The sequence below is a fragment of the Drechmeria coniospora genome, chromosome 01 (assembly GCF_001625195.1).
Source record: "Drechmeria coniospora strain ARSEF 6962 chromosome 01, whole genome shotgun sequence".
Lineage (NCBI taxonomy): Eukaryota > Fungi > Ascomycota > Sordariomycetes > Hypocreales > Ophiocordycipitaceae > Drechmeria > Drechmeria coniospora.
The window spans coordinates 1840241-1859191 of NC_054389.1; the positions used below are offsets into that span (position 1 = coordinate 1840241).

Consider the following 18951-nt stretch of genomic DNA (forward strand, 5'->3'; position numbering starts at 1 on the left):
AACTAGGCCGCCAGAGCGGGCCGCATGCACGTGGTCTGCCATTACGTGGTATTACGGGAAAGCTCACCTAGGAAAGATGAACAATCAGGAGTAACTGGCATGAGGTGTTCACTCGGGGTGCGGGTGAATACTAAGTGATCAAGGCCATGATGTGGCCTCAGTTCACTCAGGGTACGCGTAAACATCCGAGTGAAGAACGATGTACATAAACCCCCTCCACAGATGCATATCAAACATATAGCTAGTCAGCTTCCAACACAATCTACAAGTATTAATCATACACTTGACTGGTTACGGTCTGCGGTCTATATACTAACGCGACACTCAACTCATTGCTCAGAGAGGCCCCGATCTTTCTGCCAATGTGAACCCGAACCTAGGTTTATCGCTTGGGAAAGCCCAGACGTCACACTAGAGAGCTTTCCCTCCCTTCGTGGGGAGCTCTCCCATCATACACAGTCTCCTTGCTACTAGCAGTCCCGTGCCTTGTCGCGTGCTCCCGCTCCTAGCACAATGTCTCCTGTCCACTGGTCCCCAACACCCTAGCTACTAGCACCGAGACCTACAGTACGTCCACTATGCTCCCATGCTACTCCACAAGTTGTCTCTGACATGCAAATAGCAGCAAAAGTTGAATATTTACGGACAAGTAAAACCAAATATAAATAAATATACATAAAAAAGAGACCGGACCGACAGGGAATTGAGCCCTGGGCCGCGCTCAGGATAAGGCCATCGCTCGGATCGCTCTTGCGCCAGTATTAATAGCAGCAAACAGCTCACTCAATCAATGGATAGATGGATAAAGAAAATGCTGACGAAACAAAAAGAAGAAAATCCTCCTCCAGTTTGGACAAACGGGGAATTGAACCCCGGACCTCTTCCAAAGAAGGCAATCACCCGGATCGCGCTTGCTAAGGAAGCGTCATACCACTAGACCATTCGCCCCACAATAAGAGGGATTTTCCTGGACAAACGGGGAATTGAACCCCGGACCTCTTCCAAAGAAGTCGACCACTCGGATCGCTCTTGCTAAGAAAGCGTCATACCACTAGACCATTCGCCCTTGCGGATTGTTGGAGGAGGGTGTGTTATTTCGTCTTAAAATGCACTCCTGGAAGATTCGGATGGGGTGGTGGATGTTGGGGGAGACGACATGAGTGAGTTGGGCTCCGTATTGCTAGCGCCATGCTCCACTATGCGAGGCACCGATGGTGGGGCGTCGGTCCGGTCAGCCAGTGAACGCGGGTCATGTCGTGCTGCATCCACTGTTGCCGACGACAAACCCACCGCCATTTACGCGCCTGAGGTACAGCCATGTACAGTACTGTACAGTACATGTACTCAAGTATATTTAGCGCAGTGAGTACGGAGTAGATGCACAGTGTACATGTCCGGATTGCAGAGCATCTGCGGAGCACAGAGTACATGTAAGTACTTCCTTCGCGATCTCTTCCTTACGGAGTGTGCAGTGCAGGCACATGTGTTCCGGCATGGTGAACGCAAGGCAGCACTTGCATGTGAAAGTGCTTTCTCTCGGCATGTACATGTAAGTACTTGCTTGCAAATAAGTATACGCGAGTGCGCATGAGTTCCATTCAGGCATCCAACAAGCATTACCACATCGTAAGTACTTGGTGAAGTATTACTCCGTAGTTGTACATGTACGGGGTCCTCCGATAGTATCACAAGTACTTGCATCTGTTGTCAGTGAACGGAGCAAGTACTTTAGCACCGTCGTGGGGGCAAGGGTAAATAGTACAAGCGGAGCTGGTGATGACAGGCCTAATGCACAGGAGTTTGAAGTACCTCCATAACAATTCCATTGCACACCTGGCCAACCCTCCTATAGGGTAGCAATACTGGTACTGCATTTACCTCATTCACTTACCCTCTGCCAACCAGGACCAGCGCGATTGTCGATGACGGAGCGAGTTGCTTGCAGCGATTACGATGATGAAGTCATTGAATTAAATTGGTGCTGCTGTATTTTCCAAATACTCAAACAATTTCCCTGTTGAGTTTGCTCAAGTATGATACCTTGTTCGTAAATGCATTCGGTTCAATGGCACAGCGCTACAGGAGAATTCAGACGTGGTAAAACTCTGTACAATACTCCGTACAACTAACTACAAGGTAACTAAGTACAGCACAACCAAGTACCTGCGCAGAGGGCGGAAGGTACAAAGCCCCCTTGTCATCTGGCACATCCCACTGAAAAGTACCTCGCCCCCTGTGGTATTTATGGCGGGGCACATGCATGAACATGTGCTGCAATACCTGTGATGACCAAGTATAACAGGTATTGCATTGTGTGTGTCCAGTTTACTTATTGTCTGGAGTACGGAGTAATTCACGTAATTACTTAGGTACACACACGTAGGTGTACTGCACTGAGGATTTACGAGTAAGCGTACCTGTGTTGTACTGTACATGTAAGTACGGAGTAATTACTTCCATCGTGGAATTACAAGTCATTAATACCCCACATCGCAAATCTGCATCCAAAGCGCGACCCTACTGTAATTACAGTACTGTAACTCATTCCCCAGGTACAAGCACAGTACAACGACGGAGTGCTCCGTGCAACTACTCAGTACATGTACTCCGTATGTACTCCATACTTGCATGTACACCCCACTGTACATATAAGTACTACTTGGTACTCCGTACTGTACGGAGTACTCCGTACATGTACCTAGATCGAGTCAAGGCTGTTGTGTCTCGCACACTCGTGCAGCACATGTACAGTAAGTACAGTACTCCTGACTTGTACTTACTTGTAGCCACTATTACTCATGTTGGCCCTGCCCAGCCACCATGAACAGGGGCCCGGCGCCCAGGTACAGCGCTGCCTACCGGCGCCTACAGGGCATGTACAGCAAGTCAGCAACAGCCCGCCGCAATGCCCAGGATCGACTCAGCCACCCGCGAGGCCGCCCGCCGCCGCGCCGTCGACGATGACGACCATCTGCGTCACACCTTTCTGCCCGCCCACCCCAACGTCGCCGCACAAGAGTCCGTCAGCGCTCGTCGGCTCGTAGTTTCATGCGGCGCTGTGCAACCTACCGCGAGTACGTGTTGGAGCACGGTTATGGAGTGGTACCGGTAATGGTGGACGCTGCAGCCGCTGCCGTGGTAGTGCCCGCCATCCCATCGGACGCCGGCCTAGAATGAATCCATCGTGCGCGCCGCCGTGGAAATAATTCAACACTTCCAACCGGCACCACCACCCCGTCTTCCCAACCCGTCCGCCCGCCTGCCTTGCGCCCCATCCTTGCACCTTTGTCCCGAGAAGATCGGCCATCATGGGCAGATAGAGTGAGCTCCGTCGTCCACGCCCCCGTTCGCCGCCGACTCGGCCACTCGCTCGCCCGCAACGACCGACCGACCGACCGCCTTGATCCGATCGAATCCTGTCATCCCCCTCTCGCGCAGCCGTGCGTATCGCCAGCCTCCATTTCCTGCGACCTACCGTCGACTCGCTCGCCCCTCTCTCCCTCGCCGCCATGCGCCTCTTCCTCCTCCCCGTGTCGACGCGGCGGACCTTCATGTACGCGCAGCGTCTCGCGGCCACGACGTCGAACGCAACGTCGACACCCGCCGCCGCCGCCGACGGCAAAACCGCAAGCAAAGACTCCTCCGTCGTCGACAAGGGCACCGCCTGGGCCGCCAAGAAGTGGGCCCAGTGGGAGAAGAAAGAGGCCGGCTGGCAGCGCAAGGTCGTCGACCTCGGCAACCATGCCTTTCGTCGGATCCCCTACGAGGAATGGGGCCTCAAGTCGGTGCCCCCGCTGTCGCGCCGTCGCGCCGACGGCGAGCTCAAGGCCAAGGACAAGATCGAGCTCCTCTTCCCCGGCACCGTCATCGAGCCGCACAGGGCCGAGCAGCTGGCACTCAAGCTCGCGACCGAAAGGCAGGGCATCCACAGGAGCAAGATGATGTGGTGCTTCGTCGGCATGCCCATCACTCTTCCCTTCGCCCTCGTTCCAGTGTAGGCGTCTCCCGTCGTGACCCCGCCCCGCCCCTCCGAGAACGCTCCCGCCGCCGGCAGACAGACGAACGGATGGCTGACCTGACCCGACCTCGGGCCGCCGCAGAATCCCCAACCTGCCCTTCTTCTACCTCGTCTACCGAGCCTGGTCGCACTGGCGAGCCGTCGCCGGCGGCAAGCACGTCCAGTGGCTCGTCGAGAACAAGCTGCTGCGGCCGTCTCCCTCGGCGATGCTGGACCGGCTGTACGCTCCCAAGGTGACCGCCTCGTCGCCGCCGGCCGAGCCGTCCGGCAAGGAGGAGCTGCTTCTCAGCCAAGAGCAGATCCGCGACTTCTCCGATACGCTGGCCGTTCCCGCCCTCGAGCTCGAGCTCGAACGGGCCGTCTGGCAGGTGGAAAGGGCTTTGAAGGAGGGCGACCAAGATCGGGGCGCAACAACGCCGCCGAGTTGACGCGAGCCTCGGCACGGATCGCCTGGCTTGGTCGTCGAGGGCAACCCTTGGCCGGGCACGCGCTCATGCTGGCGCCGAGAGGGAAGAGGGGGGAAATGAGACCCGTTCTCGCTACTGTACAAGATGTAACGCTATACCGCACCCAGCTCGTCGTCTTCGCAACCCGTTCACGGTTCACCGACCCGTGGCCGCATCGACGGTGCGTGTACCGCCCTCCCGATTCCCATCCGGCCCCGGGTCGGCACGTAGACGGCCTCCGGAGCCGGCCGGAGATGCGAACAGACGCGCGCGCCGAGGTTGATGAACCGTGTTCTCCCTTTTCGCCTCGAGTCCGCTCCTTCATGATTTGACGCGGAGCAGGGGCTGCATGTGCCTCATGCCCGCCGAGAGGACAACCTGTCGCAGGGCAAAGAAGCCCAGGGTGGGCACCTGGAACTGGCTCTGCTCCGCTTCCTTCTCTTCCTTGCCCTCATCGTCGTCGTCGTCGTCGTCAGCTTCGGTCCCGGTCGTCTCCGGCTCGTGACGGCCGCTCTTGCGTCCGGATGCCGTCGTCTTCTCCGGCCGCAACATGACCGTCCTCATCTGCCGATACGTGTTCGTTAACCCATGTCTTCCCCCCGCCATGGGTGGAGGGACGAGTGACGAGAATACCTGCCTCACGGGGACGTCTTCGGCCGCCGCGGCGTTCTTCTCGAGCCGTTCCACCTCCCTCATCGCCAGCGACCGCCAGGCCTCGGCCGCCTTGTATCGCAGCAGCCTTTGCGCCGGGCTCATCCCCGTGTTGCGCCTCATGGCGCCGCAGGTCCTCCGCCTTTGCCGCCGCCGCATTTCCAGAACGGCCTCGTCTTGGCTTCTGGGATTTAACGGGGACGGTATGAGAGGCACGTGGGCCGCGATCTGGTGGGCTGAGTATGTCGACATGTATCCCGCTCGTTGGCGCCGAGTCGCCCGTCATGTGCCGATGGTTTGCTGATTGTGCGCCGATTGTCTTCCGAGCGTGCGAAGCGGACGTGGGTCTTTGATGGACTGTGCACAATGTGTACGTGTAGGTGCACCTCCCGCAGTTGTTTGCCGTCAAGCCCGTCGTGGTGGAGGGTCATGACGTGGAGGTGCTGCTGGAATGCTGCGCGCGTTGGAGCTCGGCCTCGACGGAACTTGGCCGTCGGGAATGAGTACGTACAGCACTCGGTTCATGGGCATGTGCCGTCAACGCTGTACACGTAATACGCACAACGGCACGAAACGTGGACCAAGCCTCAAACAATGACATGGCGTGCTGCCTAAATGGGGAAGCGACGCAGTTTCGTCGCGTCGCAGTCAAAAGTCGCCTTTGAGCGTCGTCACCGAGCAGGGCGGCGAGCCCCCTTGTGCTCGTCGTCACGGGCCCAGCTTGCGAGCGATGCAAAATGTCAATTCCCATTATTAAACTGTTTCTAGGTCGATGCGGCCAATCTCCGTAGTAGGCTGTCGAAAGGAGAGAGGTCGGGCAACGGGGGCGGGACGAGGGCGGCTCGGTTCCGTCGAACCATCGTGACGCCGTCTCCCACGTTTCTGTCTTTCATCATGCATGCGGCGGTCCGAGTCGCCGCTTTCTCAACAAAAGATAAAAACTCGTCACTCCGATATAAAGGTCGCCTCCGTCAGCAGCTGACCCTCTTCCAGGATTTCCTTGTCGCCAATCTTGAGCTTGAGCGTCACCTTGGGCGTGAACTGCGTCGAGGGGGCGGTTAGCATGCCACGGCGACGACCACGGCGGGAGGAAGAAGATATTAAAAAAGGCACGGGCTTCGGTGCAGACCTGGTAGATGTACGGCTTCGTCCCCACCGTGCCGGCCACAATCTTCTTGACAAAGGCAGGCACTTCGGCCATGACGTCGACCTTGTCGACGCGGTCGCCCAGGTCGGCGTCAATCTCGGCCTCGATGGGCTTGTCGTCGTCGCCCTTGCCGGCCCAGATAAACTTGATGTGCGTCGGCTCCGGCCACTCGTTCTCCGGATCATCCTTGGCCGTCGTGTGGATGGCCTCGTTCGCGCAGCTAGCCGTGATGATCTGGCCGTCCTTCAAGATGCCGCCGACGTTGACCGTCGTCGACCCGTACGACGGGGGCGTCGTGAAGGACATGTGAATGGCCGAGTAGTTGGGGCCCTGGAAGTTGGCAAACGTCCACCGCGCCGCCGCGTGGTGCGGCTTCATGCCCTGCAGGGCGTACGAGACCATAGCCCGGCCCTTGAAGTCGATGGGGCCGTCCTTGGTCGTGATGGTGCCCTCGACGACGCAGCGCGGCAGGAAGGCGTGCCGCATCGTGCCCCACGGATTCTCCAGGTCGGTGCCGTACTTGGTCAGGCCCGTCTCGCCCGCCTGGAAGCCGGGGGCGGCCTTGGTGACCTTGACGTTGACGATGGACCTCTCGTCCGTCATGCTCTTGATCGTGTACGAGTTGCCGTCCTCGGAGAGCTCGACGGCGCAGTCGTCGGCGTACAGCGACGTCTTGTCCTCGCTGAAGTCGACGTTGTGAAGCGGCGTCGAGCACCAGAGGTGCGGCGTCGACGGGTCTTTGGAGAAGATCTTGGAGTTGAACTGCGAGGTTCGCCGGATGCCGCTGCACGAGCACGCCACGACGCAGCATCGTCAGCGCCATCGACGCCTCGGTCGGTCGGGGGAGGATGGTGCTTACGCGACGTTGCTGTGAATCACCTGCGCGAGGGCGATGTCGCCATTGTCCGAGAAGAGGTAGAAGCTCTTGCTCTCGACGTTGGTCGTGTCCATGTCCTTCCACGTCAGGTCCCGGCGGTCGATCTCGGTGTAGGGCTTCGTCCGCGCCTCTTCGGCGACCGACCGGATGGCCGAAGCGCCATAGATGGGCTCCTGGGTGCCGGCGACGTTGGCCAGCCTGGGAGCGTGCGAGGACGGGGCACCATCAGCAAGGGAGGAGGCGAGGTGGACGGACGTTCGTCACGACCTACTGTTGCTTTGCCCAATTGAACATGGCTCGCGGCGACGGGTTGATGCGCGTGCTTGGGTGCCGCTTACGCTTCTGTACCTTGCAGGTCTTGCCGAGATCAGGATCGAGGTTGACGGATACGATACGATGGCGACGAGAGTCAATTTCGGAGGCCTGCCGTCTTGTCTGCGAAGGGGATGTTTGTCATGTCTGCCCTCCAACGTGTACGCATTCGTACGGAGCGAGATGATGGGTCGGGATGGAGGGGTAACAGCAGGCACCGCGTGCTAGCGCACCAAAGTCCCTGTAGGGGAAGCCCCCCTGCCGCGGAGCGGATGGCAGCTGCCCTGCCTGCCCTGCCTGCCCTCTGCGGGATGGCACCGCCTCCAGCGCTTCCGCTCGCACCTGCCTCGGTGCCTGTACAAGTACATGTATACGTACTGCCTGTGGGAGCACGTGCAGGTACCACGACTTGCACAGACATGCTGCGTAAGCACACACGCTTGTATCGCTACATCTGCTAAAGTACCCAGTACCGCAACCGGTACCAAGGATTGGAGGGAAGGCAATCATCATCCTATCCTCCTGCCGACGGAGGTGGGGCTGGCTGGCCTGTAATAATTAGCGCCTGCCTCGGGCCTTTTCCACTAGCACGTGTACTGTACTGTAGTTGTAAGTACTGTACAGCAAATGTACCGTCTGGTCACGGCGTATATATGTACTTGTACAACCAAGACATGTACACGGACTTGTACTGATGCGGAATACTCTACTCCGGACTCCGTACATGTACTCCGTACGGAGTACAGTACCCCGCAATAATACTCCGTACGGAGTACTTGAATACTTGTGCTGCACGCAAGTACAGTATTAGTTGTAAGGATTCTGTACATGTAAGTACTTTCTTACAACTAGAAGTCCTTACTTACTTACATGTACTCCATACAGTACTCCGTACAGTACAAGTATTTACGGAGTACCAACCGTACGGAGAATTGCGGTGCTGGTCCGGTAATAATAATACTCCGTATTCCGCACTCGCCCATGCAAGTCTTGTTACGTATCCTCTGCTGTGCGAGTTGGCCACGGCCCTTGCTCCGTATAGGACAATGCGTATCGGCTTGTGGTGACAGGGACGGCATGGCGATCAAGAAAATGCGGCAACAAGTTCCCAGCATGGCCAAGGATGATGTTGGTGCCCATGTTACGTCTACTCCTTACATGTGCTAAAAACTGCAAACATGCCTTTCGAGCCCACCCTCTAGAACGGTGGCATGTACAGTAGGGGCGTGGATTTGGCGTCCCTCTATGAACCATGCTACATTAGATATTGCAAACTCATCTCCCGATGTGGCAATATCTGCTTGTTCCATAGAGGAGGCCGAAACGGTTTCCATTCCGTCATCCGCGCAAGTACAGGGTAGCCCGTCCTCACGCCACCAGATAGGTCTTGCGGTAGAACAACCCGGCAAAAGGTCTGCTTGTATGCTGCCAGATCTGTGGTAGAATCAATACAATCAGCGTCATGGCATGAATCGTGGTGCGCGGAGGCATTTCGAAAATCACATCATGGGGCATATCTCGGTGGCTACTCCGTACACGTACATTCACACATTTTGCGGCGGAAAGCGTTCGGAGCATTTGGCTGAATTCATTTCAATTGCGATCATGATTTTTACGCTATTAATGTATGACAATCATCCCGCTAAGCCGTCAAACCCTCCGAGAGAACAAAGGAAAAGAACAGAAAGGAAAAAGGATACAAGGAAAAATGAAACGATCCGAGGTCGCCAAAATGGCTTCGGATGCCAACCTGCTGCGCCTTCGCTCCCATATGCAAATGATGCCGAAAAAGAAAGAAATAAAAGAAAACTCCTTTTGTCTTCCTAGACAGATGATGAAAGCGTCATGAGTGCCACATCTAGTAGATGGTGATGCCAGTGATCAGAATGGCGTTTGCATTGGCGACATTTGTGTCGCACCTCAGCTTGAGAGTAAAGAGTGGATAGTAGCTGAGCTGTACTTGCGTCGCCGGGCCTTGGTAGGTCTGCCAAACACCGGGAGAAGTGCCCGGATCTTGCAGAGTGAACAAATCCGGAGTGCCTTGGTTGATGCTCGCCGAAATGCGGCAACCCGTCGAAGTGCCGGTAAATTGGTAGCTGAATCGAATGTTGACCCAGACAAGAGGCGGCGGGTTTCCGCACGAGGGTAGAGCTTGATTCAGGTATACTTGCGCAAACTGGGTTTGCGACGGAATCAGGGCAAACGAGTTCGAATTGCCGCCTGTACCGATATTCACAACGTGCGAGTTGGCCGTCACTTGATCCGAGATGTACCAATTGTCTAGACCAGAACTGAAGTTGGGGTTGATCAGATTCGCACAAGTCGATGATGGGCCGCTCGATGTGGTGGTGGTGGTAGACGAGGTTGTAGTGGTAGATGAGGATGTAGTGGTAGATGTGGTTGTTGTGGTGGATGAGGTTGTCGTGGTGGATGAGGTTGTCGTGGTGGATGAGGTTGTCGTGGTGGATGAGGTAGTCGTGGTAGATGAGGTTGTCGAGGTGGACGAGGTTGTAGTGATCTCCTCGGAGGTTGTGGAGGTGGTTGTGATTGTAGAGGTCGAAAAGGTTGTCGAGGTGGATGTGGTAGTGGTACTGGTGGTGGTGGTCTCCTCAGAGGTTGTGCTGGTGGTGGTAGTCGTCGTCGAAGTTGACTCCTCAGAGGTTGTAGTAGTTGTAGTAGTCTCCTGAGAGGTAGTGGTAGTGGTGGTAGTAGACTCCTCTGAGGTAGTGGTAGTAGTGGTAGTAGTCTCCTCCGAGGTAGTGGTAGTAGTGGTTGTCTCTTCAGAGGTTGTAGTAGTTGTAGTGGTAGTTTCCTCAGAAGTAGTCGTAGTAGTTGTTGTCTCTTCAGAGGTAGTGGTAGTAGTGGTAGTAGTCTCCTCCGAGGTAGTAGTAGTAGTGGTGGTAGTCTCCTCCGAGGTGGTAGAAGTAGTGGTGGTCTCGTCGGAGGTAGTGGTGGTAGTCGTTGTAGTTTCCTCCGAGGTGGTGGTAGTCGTCGTAGTTTCCTCGGAGGTTGTAGTAGTAGTGGTTTCCTCGGAGGTTGTTGTTGTAGTGGTAGTCTCATCAGAGGTAGTCGTAGTAGTCGTAGTCTCTTCGGTAGTAGTCGTTGTAGTCTCCTCAGAGGTAGTAGTAGTAGTCGTCGTAGTCTCCTCAGAGGTAGTCGTAGTAGTCGTAGTCTCTTCGGTAGTAGTAGTCGTTGTAGTCTCCTCAGAGGTAGTAGTAGTAGTTGTTGAAGTCTCCTCAGATGTAGTTGTAGTAGTAGTACTCTCCTCAGAGGTTGTAGTCGTTGTAGTCTCCTCGGAGGTAGTAGTCGTTGTAGTAGTCTCCTCAGAGGTAGTAGTCGTAGTAGTCTCCTCAGAAGTTGTAGTTGTAGTAGTAGTCTCCTCAGAAGTAGTAGTAGTAGTAGTGGTTTCCTCGGAGGTTGTTGTTGTAGTAGTAGACTCCTCAGAGGTAGTAGTCGTAGTAGTCTCCTCAGAAGTTGTAGTTGTAGTAGTAGTCTCCTCAGTAGTAGTAGTAGTAGTTTCCTCGGAGGTTGTTGATGTAGTAGTAGTCTCCTCAGAGGTAGTAGTCGTAGTAGTCTCCTCAGAAGTTGTAGTAGTAGTAGTAGTCTCCTCAGAAGTAGTAGTAGTAGTAGTAGTAGTTTCCTCGGAGGTTGTTGTTGTAGTCGTAGTCTCCTCAGAGGTAGTAGTCGTCGTAGTAGTTTCCTCAGAGGTAGTCGTTGTAGTAGTCTCCTCAGAGGTAGTAGTCGTAGTAGTCTCCTCAGAAGTTGTAGTAGTCGTAGTAGTCTCCTCAGAAGTTGTAGTTGTCGTAGTCTCCTCAGAGGTTGTCGTCGTAGTAGTTTCCTCAGAGGTTGTAGTTGTTGTAGTCTCCTCAGAGGTTGTAGTTGTTGTAGTCTCCTCAGAGGTTGTTGTAGTGGTAGTAGTCTCCTCAGTTGTAGTTGTCGTAGTCTCCTCAGAGGTTGTAGTTGTCGTAGTCTCCTCGGAGGTTGTTGTTGAAGTGGTAGTTTCCTCGGAGGTTGTTGTAGTCGTAGTCTCCTCAGAGGTTGTAGTTGTCGTAGTCTCCTCAGAGGTTGTAGTTGTCGTAGTCTCCTCAGAGGTTGTAGTTGTCGTAGTCTCCTCGGAGGTTGTTGTTGAAGTGGTAGTTTCCTCGGAGGTTGTTGTAGTCGTAGTCTCCTCAGAGGTTGTAGTTGTCGTAGTCTCCTCAGAGGTTGTAGTTGTCGTAGTCTCCTCAGAGGTTGTAGTTGTCGTAGTCTCCTCAGAGGTTGTAGTTGTCGTAGTCTCCTCAGAGGTTGTAGTTGTCGTAGTCTCCTCGGAGGTTGTTGTTGAAGTGGTAGTTTCCTCGGAGGTTGTTGTAGTCGTAGTCTCCTCAGAGGTTGTAGTTGTCGTAGTCTCCTCAGAGGTTGTAGTTGTCGTAGTCTCCTCAGAGGTTGTAGTTGTCGTAGTCTCCTCAGAGGTTGTTGTTGTCGTAGTCTCCTCAGAGGTAGTTGTTGAAGTAGTAGTTTCCTCGGAGGTCGTTGTAGTCGTTGTAGTCTCCTCAGAGGTTGTAGTTGTCGTAGTCTCCTCGGAGGTTGTTGTTGAAGTGGTAGTTTCCTCGGAGGTTGTTGTAGTAGTAGTAGTCTCCTCAGATGTAGTAGTCGTTGTAGTCTCCTCAGAGGTTGTAGTTGTTGTAGTCTCCTCGGAGGTTGTTGTTGAAGTGGTAGTTTCCTCGGAGGTTGTTGTAGTCGTAGTCTCCTCAGTTGTAGTTGTCGTAGTCTCCTCGGAGGTTGTTGTAGTCGTTGTAGTCTCCTCAGAGGTTGTAGTTGTTGTAGTCTCCTCAGAGGTAGTTGTTGAAGTAGTAGTTTCCTCGGAGGTCGTTGTAGTCGTTGTAGTCTCCTCAGAGGTTGTTGTTGAAGTGGTAGTTTCCTCGGAGGTTGTTGTAGTCGTAGTCTCCTCAGTTGTAGTTGTCGTAGTCTCCTCAGAGGTTGTAGTTGTTGTAGTCTCCTCAGAGGTTGTAGTTGTCGTAGTCTCCTCGGAGGTTGTAGTTGTTGTAGTCTCCTCAGAGGTTGTAGTTGTCGTAGTCTCCTCGGAGGTTGTTGTAGTGGTAGTAGTCTCCTCAGTTGTAGTCGTTGTAGTTTCCTCAGAAGTTGTAGTTGTCGTAGTCTCCTCAGAGGTTGTTGTTGTTGTAGTCTCCTCAGAGGTTGTTGTTGAAGTGGTAGTTTCCTCAGAGGTTGTAGTTGTCGTAGTCTCCTCAGAGGTTGTTGTTGAAGTAGTAGTTTCCTCGGAGGTTGTTGTAGTAGTAGTAGTCTCCTCAGATGTAGTAGTCGTTGTAGTCTCCTCAGAGGTTGTAGTAGTTGTAGTCTCCTCAGAAGTAGTAGTAGTAGTCTCAGAAGTAGTAGTTGTAGTCTCCTCTGATGTAGTCGTTGTTGTAGTTTCCTCCGAGGTAGTAGTAGTAGTTGTTGTCTCCTCCGAGGTAGTAGTAGTAGTTGTCTCCTCAGAGGTAGTAGTCGTAGTAGTCTCCTCAGAAGTAGTCGTTGTTGTTTCCTCAGAAGTAGTAGTCGTAGTAGTCTCTTCAGAGGTGGTAGTTGTAGTAGTCTCCTCAGAGGTTGTTGTAGTAGTAGTAGTTTCCTCGGAGGTAGTAGTAGTAGTCGTACTCTCCTCAGAGGTAGTAGTAGTAGTAGTAGTAGTTTCCTCGGTTGTAGTAGTAGTAGTCTCCTCAGAGGTAGTAGTCGTTGTAGTCTCCTCGGAGGTTGTAGTGGTTGTAGTCTCCTCAGAAGTAGTAGTAGTAGTAGTCTCCTCGGAGGTCGTAGTTGTTGTAGTCTCTTCAGAGGTTGTAGTAGTAGTAGTCTCTTCCGAAGTAGTTGTCGTTGTTGTCTCCTCAGAGGTAGTAGTAGTTGTAGTCTCCTCAGAGGTAGTAGTAGTCTCTTCGGAAGTAGTAGTAGTTGAAGTCTCCTCAGAGGTAGTAGTAGTTGTAGTCTCCTCTGAGGTAGTCGTTGTTGTAGTCTCTTCAGAAGTAGTAGTTGTAGTAGTCTCCCCGGAGGTCGTAGTTGTTGTAGTCTCTTCAGAGGTCGTAGTAGTAGTAGTCTCTTCCGAAGTAGTTGTCGTTGTTGTCTCCTCAGAGGTAGTAGTAGTCGTAGTCTCCTCAGAGGTAGTAGTAGTCTCTTCGGAAGTAGTAGTAGTTGAAGTCTCCTCAGAGGTAGTAGTAGTTGTAGTCTCCTCTGAGGTAGTCGTTGTTGTAGTCTCCTGAGAGCTTGTAGAAGTAGTAGTCTCCTCGGAGGTCGTAGTTGTTGTAGTCTCTTCAGAAGTTGTAGTAGTTGTTGTCTCTTCCGAAGTAGTTGTTGTTGTCTCCTCCGAGGTAGTAGTCGTAGTAGTCTCCTCAGAAGTAGTCGTTGTTGTTTCCTCAGAAGTAGTAGTTGTCGTAGTCTCTTCAGAGGTAGTAGTTGTAGTTGTCTCCTCGGAGGTCGTAGTTGTTGTAGTCTCTTCAGAGGTTGTAGAAGTAGTAGTCTCCTCAGAGGTAGTAGTTGTCGTAGTCTCCTCAGAGGTAGTAGTAGTAGTTTCCTCAGAGGTCGTAGTAGTCGTAGTCTCTTCAGAGGTAGTAGTAGTAGTAGCCTCAGAAGTAGTCGTTGTTGTCTCCTCAGAAGTAGTTGTTGTAGTCTCCTCAGAGGTAGTAGTTGTAGTCTCCTCAGAAGTTGTAGTAGTAGTCTCAGAAGTTGTAGTAGTGGTAGTCTCCTCAGAGGTAGTAGTCGTCGTAGTCTCCTCGGAGGTAGTAGTGGTAGTCTCCTCAGAGGTAGTAGTAGTAGTCTCCTCAGAGGTAGTAGTAGTAGTCTCGGAAGTTGTAGTAGTAGTAGTCTCCTCAGAGGTAGTAGTAGTAGTAGTCTCCTCAGAGGTAGTAGTCGTTGTAGTCTCCTCAGAGGTAGTAGTCGTTGTAGTCTCAGAGGTTGTAGTAGTAGTCTCCTCAGAGGTAGTAGTCGTCGTAGTCTCAGAGGTTGTAGTAGTAGTCTCGGAAGTTGTGGTAGTAGTAGTCTCCTCAGAGGTTGTAGTAGTACTCTCAGAAGTTGTAGTACTAGTAGTCTCAGAGGTAGTAGTAGTAGTAGTCTCCTCAGAAGTAGTTGTCGTCGTAGTCTCAGAGGTAGTAGTAGTAGTTTCAGAAGTAGTAGTTGTAGTCTCTTCAGAGGTAGTAGTAGTCGTCGTCTCCTCAGAAGTAGTCGTCGTCGTAGTCTCAGAAGTAGTTGTTATCGTAGTCTCCGAGGTTGTTGAGGTAGTCTCCTCAGAGGTAGTAGTGGTAGTCTCCTCAGACGTTGTGGACGTTGTGGACTCCTCGGATGTAGTTGTCGTAGTAGACTCCACAGAGGTTGTAGATGTAGACTCTTCAGAAGATGTAGTCGTAGTAGACTCAGAAGTAGTACTAGTAGTCTCCTCTGACGTTGTAGTCGTAGTAGACTCAGAAGTAGTACTAGTAGTCTCCTCTGACGTTGTAGTCGTAGTAGGAGACTCGGTTGATGTATTTGTAGTGGTCTCTTCAGAAGATGTAGTGGCAGATGTAGTCGTCTCCTCCGAGGTTGTACTCGTGGTAGTTGACTCTTGAGAAGTAGTACTCGTCGATTCTTCCGATGTAGTGCTGGTTGTCTCCCCGGAGGTTGTAGTAGTGGACTCTGAAGTTGTAGTCGAAGTTGTGGACTCAGACGTTGTGGTTGATGTAGTCGTTCCCCCAGAGGTAGTAGTAGTAGATGTGGTCGTTTCCTCGGATGTTGTAGCTGTAGAAGTGGTTCCTTCGGATGTTGTGGTTGTAGAACTCGTAGACGACTCGGTGGAGGTTGTTGTAGTAGTTGATGGAGGCTCGCTAGACGTCGTTGTGGTGGAAGTGGAAGACTCACCAGTGCTTGTTGTCGAGCTTGCTGTAGAGCTAGTTGTCGACTCTTCAGAAGAAGTCGATGTGGACTGCTCAGAAGTCGTGGTGGTAGACTCGGTACCAGAAGTCGTGGTGGTGGACTCGGTACCAGAATTCGTGGTTGTAGTTGTCCTCGACGTAATGTCACCAGAGCCAGTGGAAGTAATGCTAGAAGTAGTCGATGTGGACTGGCCGGAAGATGTGGTGGTAGACTCGGTACCAGAAGTCGTAGTCGTAGTTGTTGTCCTCGACGTAATGTCACCAGAGCCCGTGGAAGTAGGGCTAGATGTAGTCGATGTGGATTGGCCAGAAGTTGTAGTGGCAGACTCGGTACCAGAAGTCGTTGTTGTAGTCGTCGTCCTCGACGTAATATCACCAGAGCCCGTGGAGGTAGGGCTAGAGGTATTCGATGTGGACTGGCCAGAAGTCGTAGTGGTAGACCCGGTGCCAGACGTCGTTGTTGTAGTCGTTGTCCTCGACGTAATATCACCAGAGCCCGTGGAGGTAGGGCTAGAGGTATTCGATGTGGACTGGCCAGAAGTCGTAGTGGTAGACCCGGTGCCAGACGTCGTTGTTGTAGTCGTTGTCCTCGACGTAATATCACCAGATCCCGTGGAAGTAGAACTGGAGGAAGTATTCGATGGGGACTGGCCAGAAGATGTAGTGGAAGACCCGGTACCAGAAGTCGTGGTTGTGGTCGTCGTCCTCGACGTTATACCACCAGAGCCCGTCGAAGTGGCACTGGAGGAAGCATTCGTCGTAGTCTGACCAGACGATGTAGTGGTAGTTGTCGTCCTCGTATTTATATCACCAGAGTTCGTAGTGTTGGGGCCGGACGACGTGTTCGCCGTAGACTGGCCAGAAGTTTTGGTGGTAGACTCGGCACCAGAGGTTGCGGTTGCAGGGTTGGTGCTGCCGCTGGTGCTGGAACTTGCCCCACTGGAATGTGCACCATTGGAGCTCGTCGTCACAGGCTTCCCAGAAGATCCTGTGGCAGGCTCGCCGGTGGTGCCAGATTGAGGACGGCTGGACCATGTGGGTGGAGGCTGAGGAGTCGATTCCGTAGGCTCGTTACCCGTGGCGTGGCTTGCACTTTTCGAGTTCGAGGCCGGAGGCTGAGCAGAAGACGGCGCGACAGGCTCGCTTCCTGGGCCAGAGCTTGCACCTCTGGAATTCGTCATCGGGGGCTCGCCAGATGTCGTCGTTGCCGATGAGGGTGGTGGCACAACGGACCCGCCAGCCGGTGGTGAACTCGGATGGTGCGAGTGTGCGGAGGACTCTGCAGGTGACCCCGCTGGTTGTGGTGGTCCTGCGACAAGAGCTGTGAGCGACGAAAAGATGGCAGATGGGATGGTATTCGTACCTTGTTGTTGGGACGGTGAGCTTCGGCCGCCTTCGCTCGGCTGCTGCCCGTTGGACTGGTTGGGTTGAGGCGGAAGAATTGTATTCATCGACTCGGCGGCGGTCGCCATGTTGCTAGGGGTATATATGATGACGCTGCCGGGATAGGTGCCGGTGGGCGGCACCGTCAGCGTGCTGGGTTCCGTGCCGGTCCATGCCGAGTAGACGGTGGAGAAGGGGGCGCCGGTTGCGCATGAGGTCCACGTTCTGTTGTGGCCGTCTGTCAGTCCATCTGCCGAAGGGTGCGGGGAGGAGTCTGGGCGGCGCATTGTACCGTGTGGATGTGGACTGCCTCGTGACGCCCGAGCATACGAACTCGATCGGCTGAAGCTCTACGAACACTGCGCAGCAAGGCACCGGCTCGGCCAGTGCGGACTGCAGGAGGCTGCCGCCGATGGCGGCTGCGGCTACTCGAGTGCCCTTCATGATGTGTGATGGTGTCAGAGGAAGAAGCTTGCTGCTCTGTCACTCTGTCATGAGTCAATGGACGAAAGGCCAATGGTCGGGGGAAGGGGGGGGGGGCGGCGGGACGGACGCGCGCCGAGGATGATATATACGACGCAGCACGCGGGCATCCGAGCTGGAGCTTCCCACATCTCCTCCAAGTTCCGGTCCCGGCGAGAGTTACAGCCATCTCGCAGGGGTAGGTGTGGTCGAGCCTGGTCGAGCCAGGTTCCTGGCTGCGCCGTGGCTTCCTGACCGAAGCTTGAGCTGAGCAGGCGGCAAGGTGTGTTGCGACGAGCTCATGTTGCATCCACCTCTGTGGTTATGCCCGAAGCGGTTGCATGGCAGGATGTTAGTCGACAGCTCCAGCGACGGGGGACGTCCATGGCTTGAGCTTCCACGACCGGCGGGGACTGCAACCAGGTTGTCAGAGCCACGGCGCCGTGGCATCATGCATCACGACCCATCGTCGAAGCTTTGTCGAGTGGATCTTCGGTACCGCCTTGCCGCAGGCTGGAGGTGCGTGGTGGTCTGACGTGTCCGAGGTGGGAGGTGGGGGATGGTGGAGGGGAGCATGACGGCAGAGGAGCCTGGATGTCGCTGTTCAGTCTTCTCGAAGCGCCACGAGCCATGGGATCTAGGCAGTAGTTCCCATCCGTGGGCTCGCGAGCTAGGAAGGAGCGAAAAACTCACACCTCCCCCCTCGTGCCTTCCGCCCCCCTGGTCGCGGGGACGCCGTTGCGGGTACGGTTGGACGGTGGCGTGGGACCGGAGCGATGGGACGTCGTGGCGTCTGCTCGCAGATCGGTACCGGGGAATTGGCATCGAGGTCGGCGATGTATCGCCCTCCCCTGGCGATCACTACGCCAAAATCGTGCTAGTGTCCGCCAAAGTCGGGGCGACGCACATGTACGGATACATGCACGCGCATACATGCCAATGGCCGCCACCAGGTACCGGTACGAGCTCGAGGGTACCTGCCTCGTGCGACGTGCTCGGAATGGTACTAGCTACGTGGTCCTCGGAACCCACTAACCCGTATCGACGAGCAATCGGATCCAGATGGCTGGTCGCTGAGCCTCCGCTAGACCGTTTTCGGCCCGCGCCTGCATGATATCCACCTCTCGGCTCGCCGCGAAGCCGAGCGAAGGATGCGACATGAAATGTGGGACTCGTCGTTGGGAGAGCACCGACACGGGCCCAGGAATGGACGGAGAAAGGGCCGGTATTGCATTCTCGCAAGATGGAACCGATCCTCGCGCCTACCTGGCGCTTGCATGCCAGAGGACCAGCATTGATGGCAAGGCAAGGGAGGGGGTTGCGGCGTCCCGACCGAGCGGATTCGGACAAAGACGTTACGAGTACGACGCGTGGGAGCGATGGACGGATGGGGTGGTGCGGTCCATGGCTTTGGTAACGTTCAATACGGTAGATTTAGATGCGCACTTGAACACTTTCGTCCAAGCGCATCCCTACCAACGGCCCAGCTGCACGCCCGCCTCGTCCACCTTCCAGGCGGACGGAATAGTGGGGCGGGTGATCGTCCCACCGTCCCACCCGTCCCCTCGGTCCCACACGATCGGTCCTGCCGAACCGGTCCCAAACGATCGGTTCTCGTCCCGGCGAGACGGGGTTTCGGAATACTGGGACAGATGACGCGTTCTGATTGGGTACCAACCGAGGCGCTCCGCCCCCCCCAAACGCCGTGGCAACAACGTCATTGCTGGCGGGGAGTCCGAGACGATTCTGGCCTTTTGGAGAATGACGCACTCCCATTGGCGGCGGCCTGCACTTGT

General features: G+C 54.5%; 4 protein-coding genes and 2 non-coding genes across 6 annotated transcripts; 1 reads left to right on the forward strand and 5 right to left on the reverse strand.

Annotated features, from left to right (window-relative positions):
- Positions 1 to 850: 850 nt before the first annotated feature.
- Positions 851 to 948, reverse strand: DCS_t36. The gene has a single exon. It is a non-coding gene; the product is annotated as a tRNA-Ala (tRNA).
- A 20-nt stretch (positions 949 to 968) lies between these two features.
- Positions 969 to 1066, reverse strand: DCS_t35. The gene has a single exon. It is a non-coding gene; the product is annotated as a tRNA-Ala (tRNA).
- A 1839-nt stretch (positions 1067 to 2905) lies between these two features.
- DCS_00506 (uncharacterized protein) lies at positions 2906 to 4446 on the forward strand (the record flags this gene model as incomplete). The annotated part of the gene is made up of 3 exons (XM_040797845.1): positions 2906 to 3074; positions 3439 to 3994; positions 4101 to 4446. 3 exons carry the CDS (start codon positions 2906 to 2908, stop codon positions 4444 to 4446), a joined length of 1071 nt encoding a protein of 356 aa, XP_040658728.1.
- Positions 4447 to 4785: 339 nt separating this feature from the next.
- On the reverse strand, positions 4786 to 5367 carry DCS_00507 (uncharacterized protein; the record flags this gene model as incomplete). The annotated part of the gene is made up of 1 exon (XM_040797846.1): positions 4786 to 5367. The coding sequence occupies one exon, from the start codon at positions 5365 to 5367 to the stop codon at positions 4786 to 4788; it is 582 nt and encodes a 193-aa protein (XP_040658729.1).
- Positions 5368 to 6060: 693 nt separating this feature from the next.
- DCS_00508 (survival factor 1) lies at positions 6061 to 7433 on the reverse strand (the record flags this gene model as incomplete). Its single annotated transcript, XM_040797847.1, has 4 exons — positions 6061 to 6156; positions 6245 to 7046; positions 7122 to 7337; positions 7411 to 7433. 4 exons carry the CDS (start codon positions 7431 to 7433, stop codon positions 6061 to 6063), a joined length of 1137 nt encoding a protein of 378 aa, XP_040658730.1.
- A 1876-nt stretch (positions 7434 to 9309) lies between these two features.
- Positions 9310 to 16980, reverse strand: DCS_00509 (uncharacterized protein; the record flags this gene model as incomplete). Its single annotated transcript, XM_040797848.1, has 1 exon — positions 9310 to 16980. The coding sequence occupies one exon, from the start codon at positions 16978 to 16980 to the stop codon at positions 9310 to 9312; it is 7671 nt and encodes a 2556-aa protein (XP_040658731.1).
- Between the last annotated feature and the right edge of the window lie 1971 nt (positions 16981 to 18951).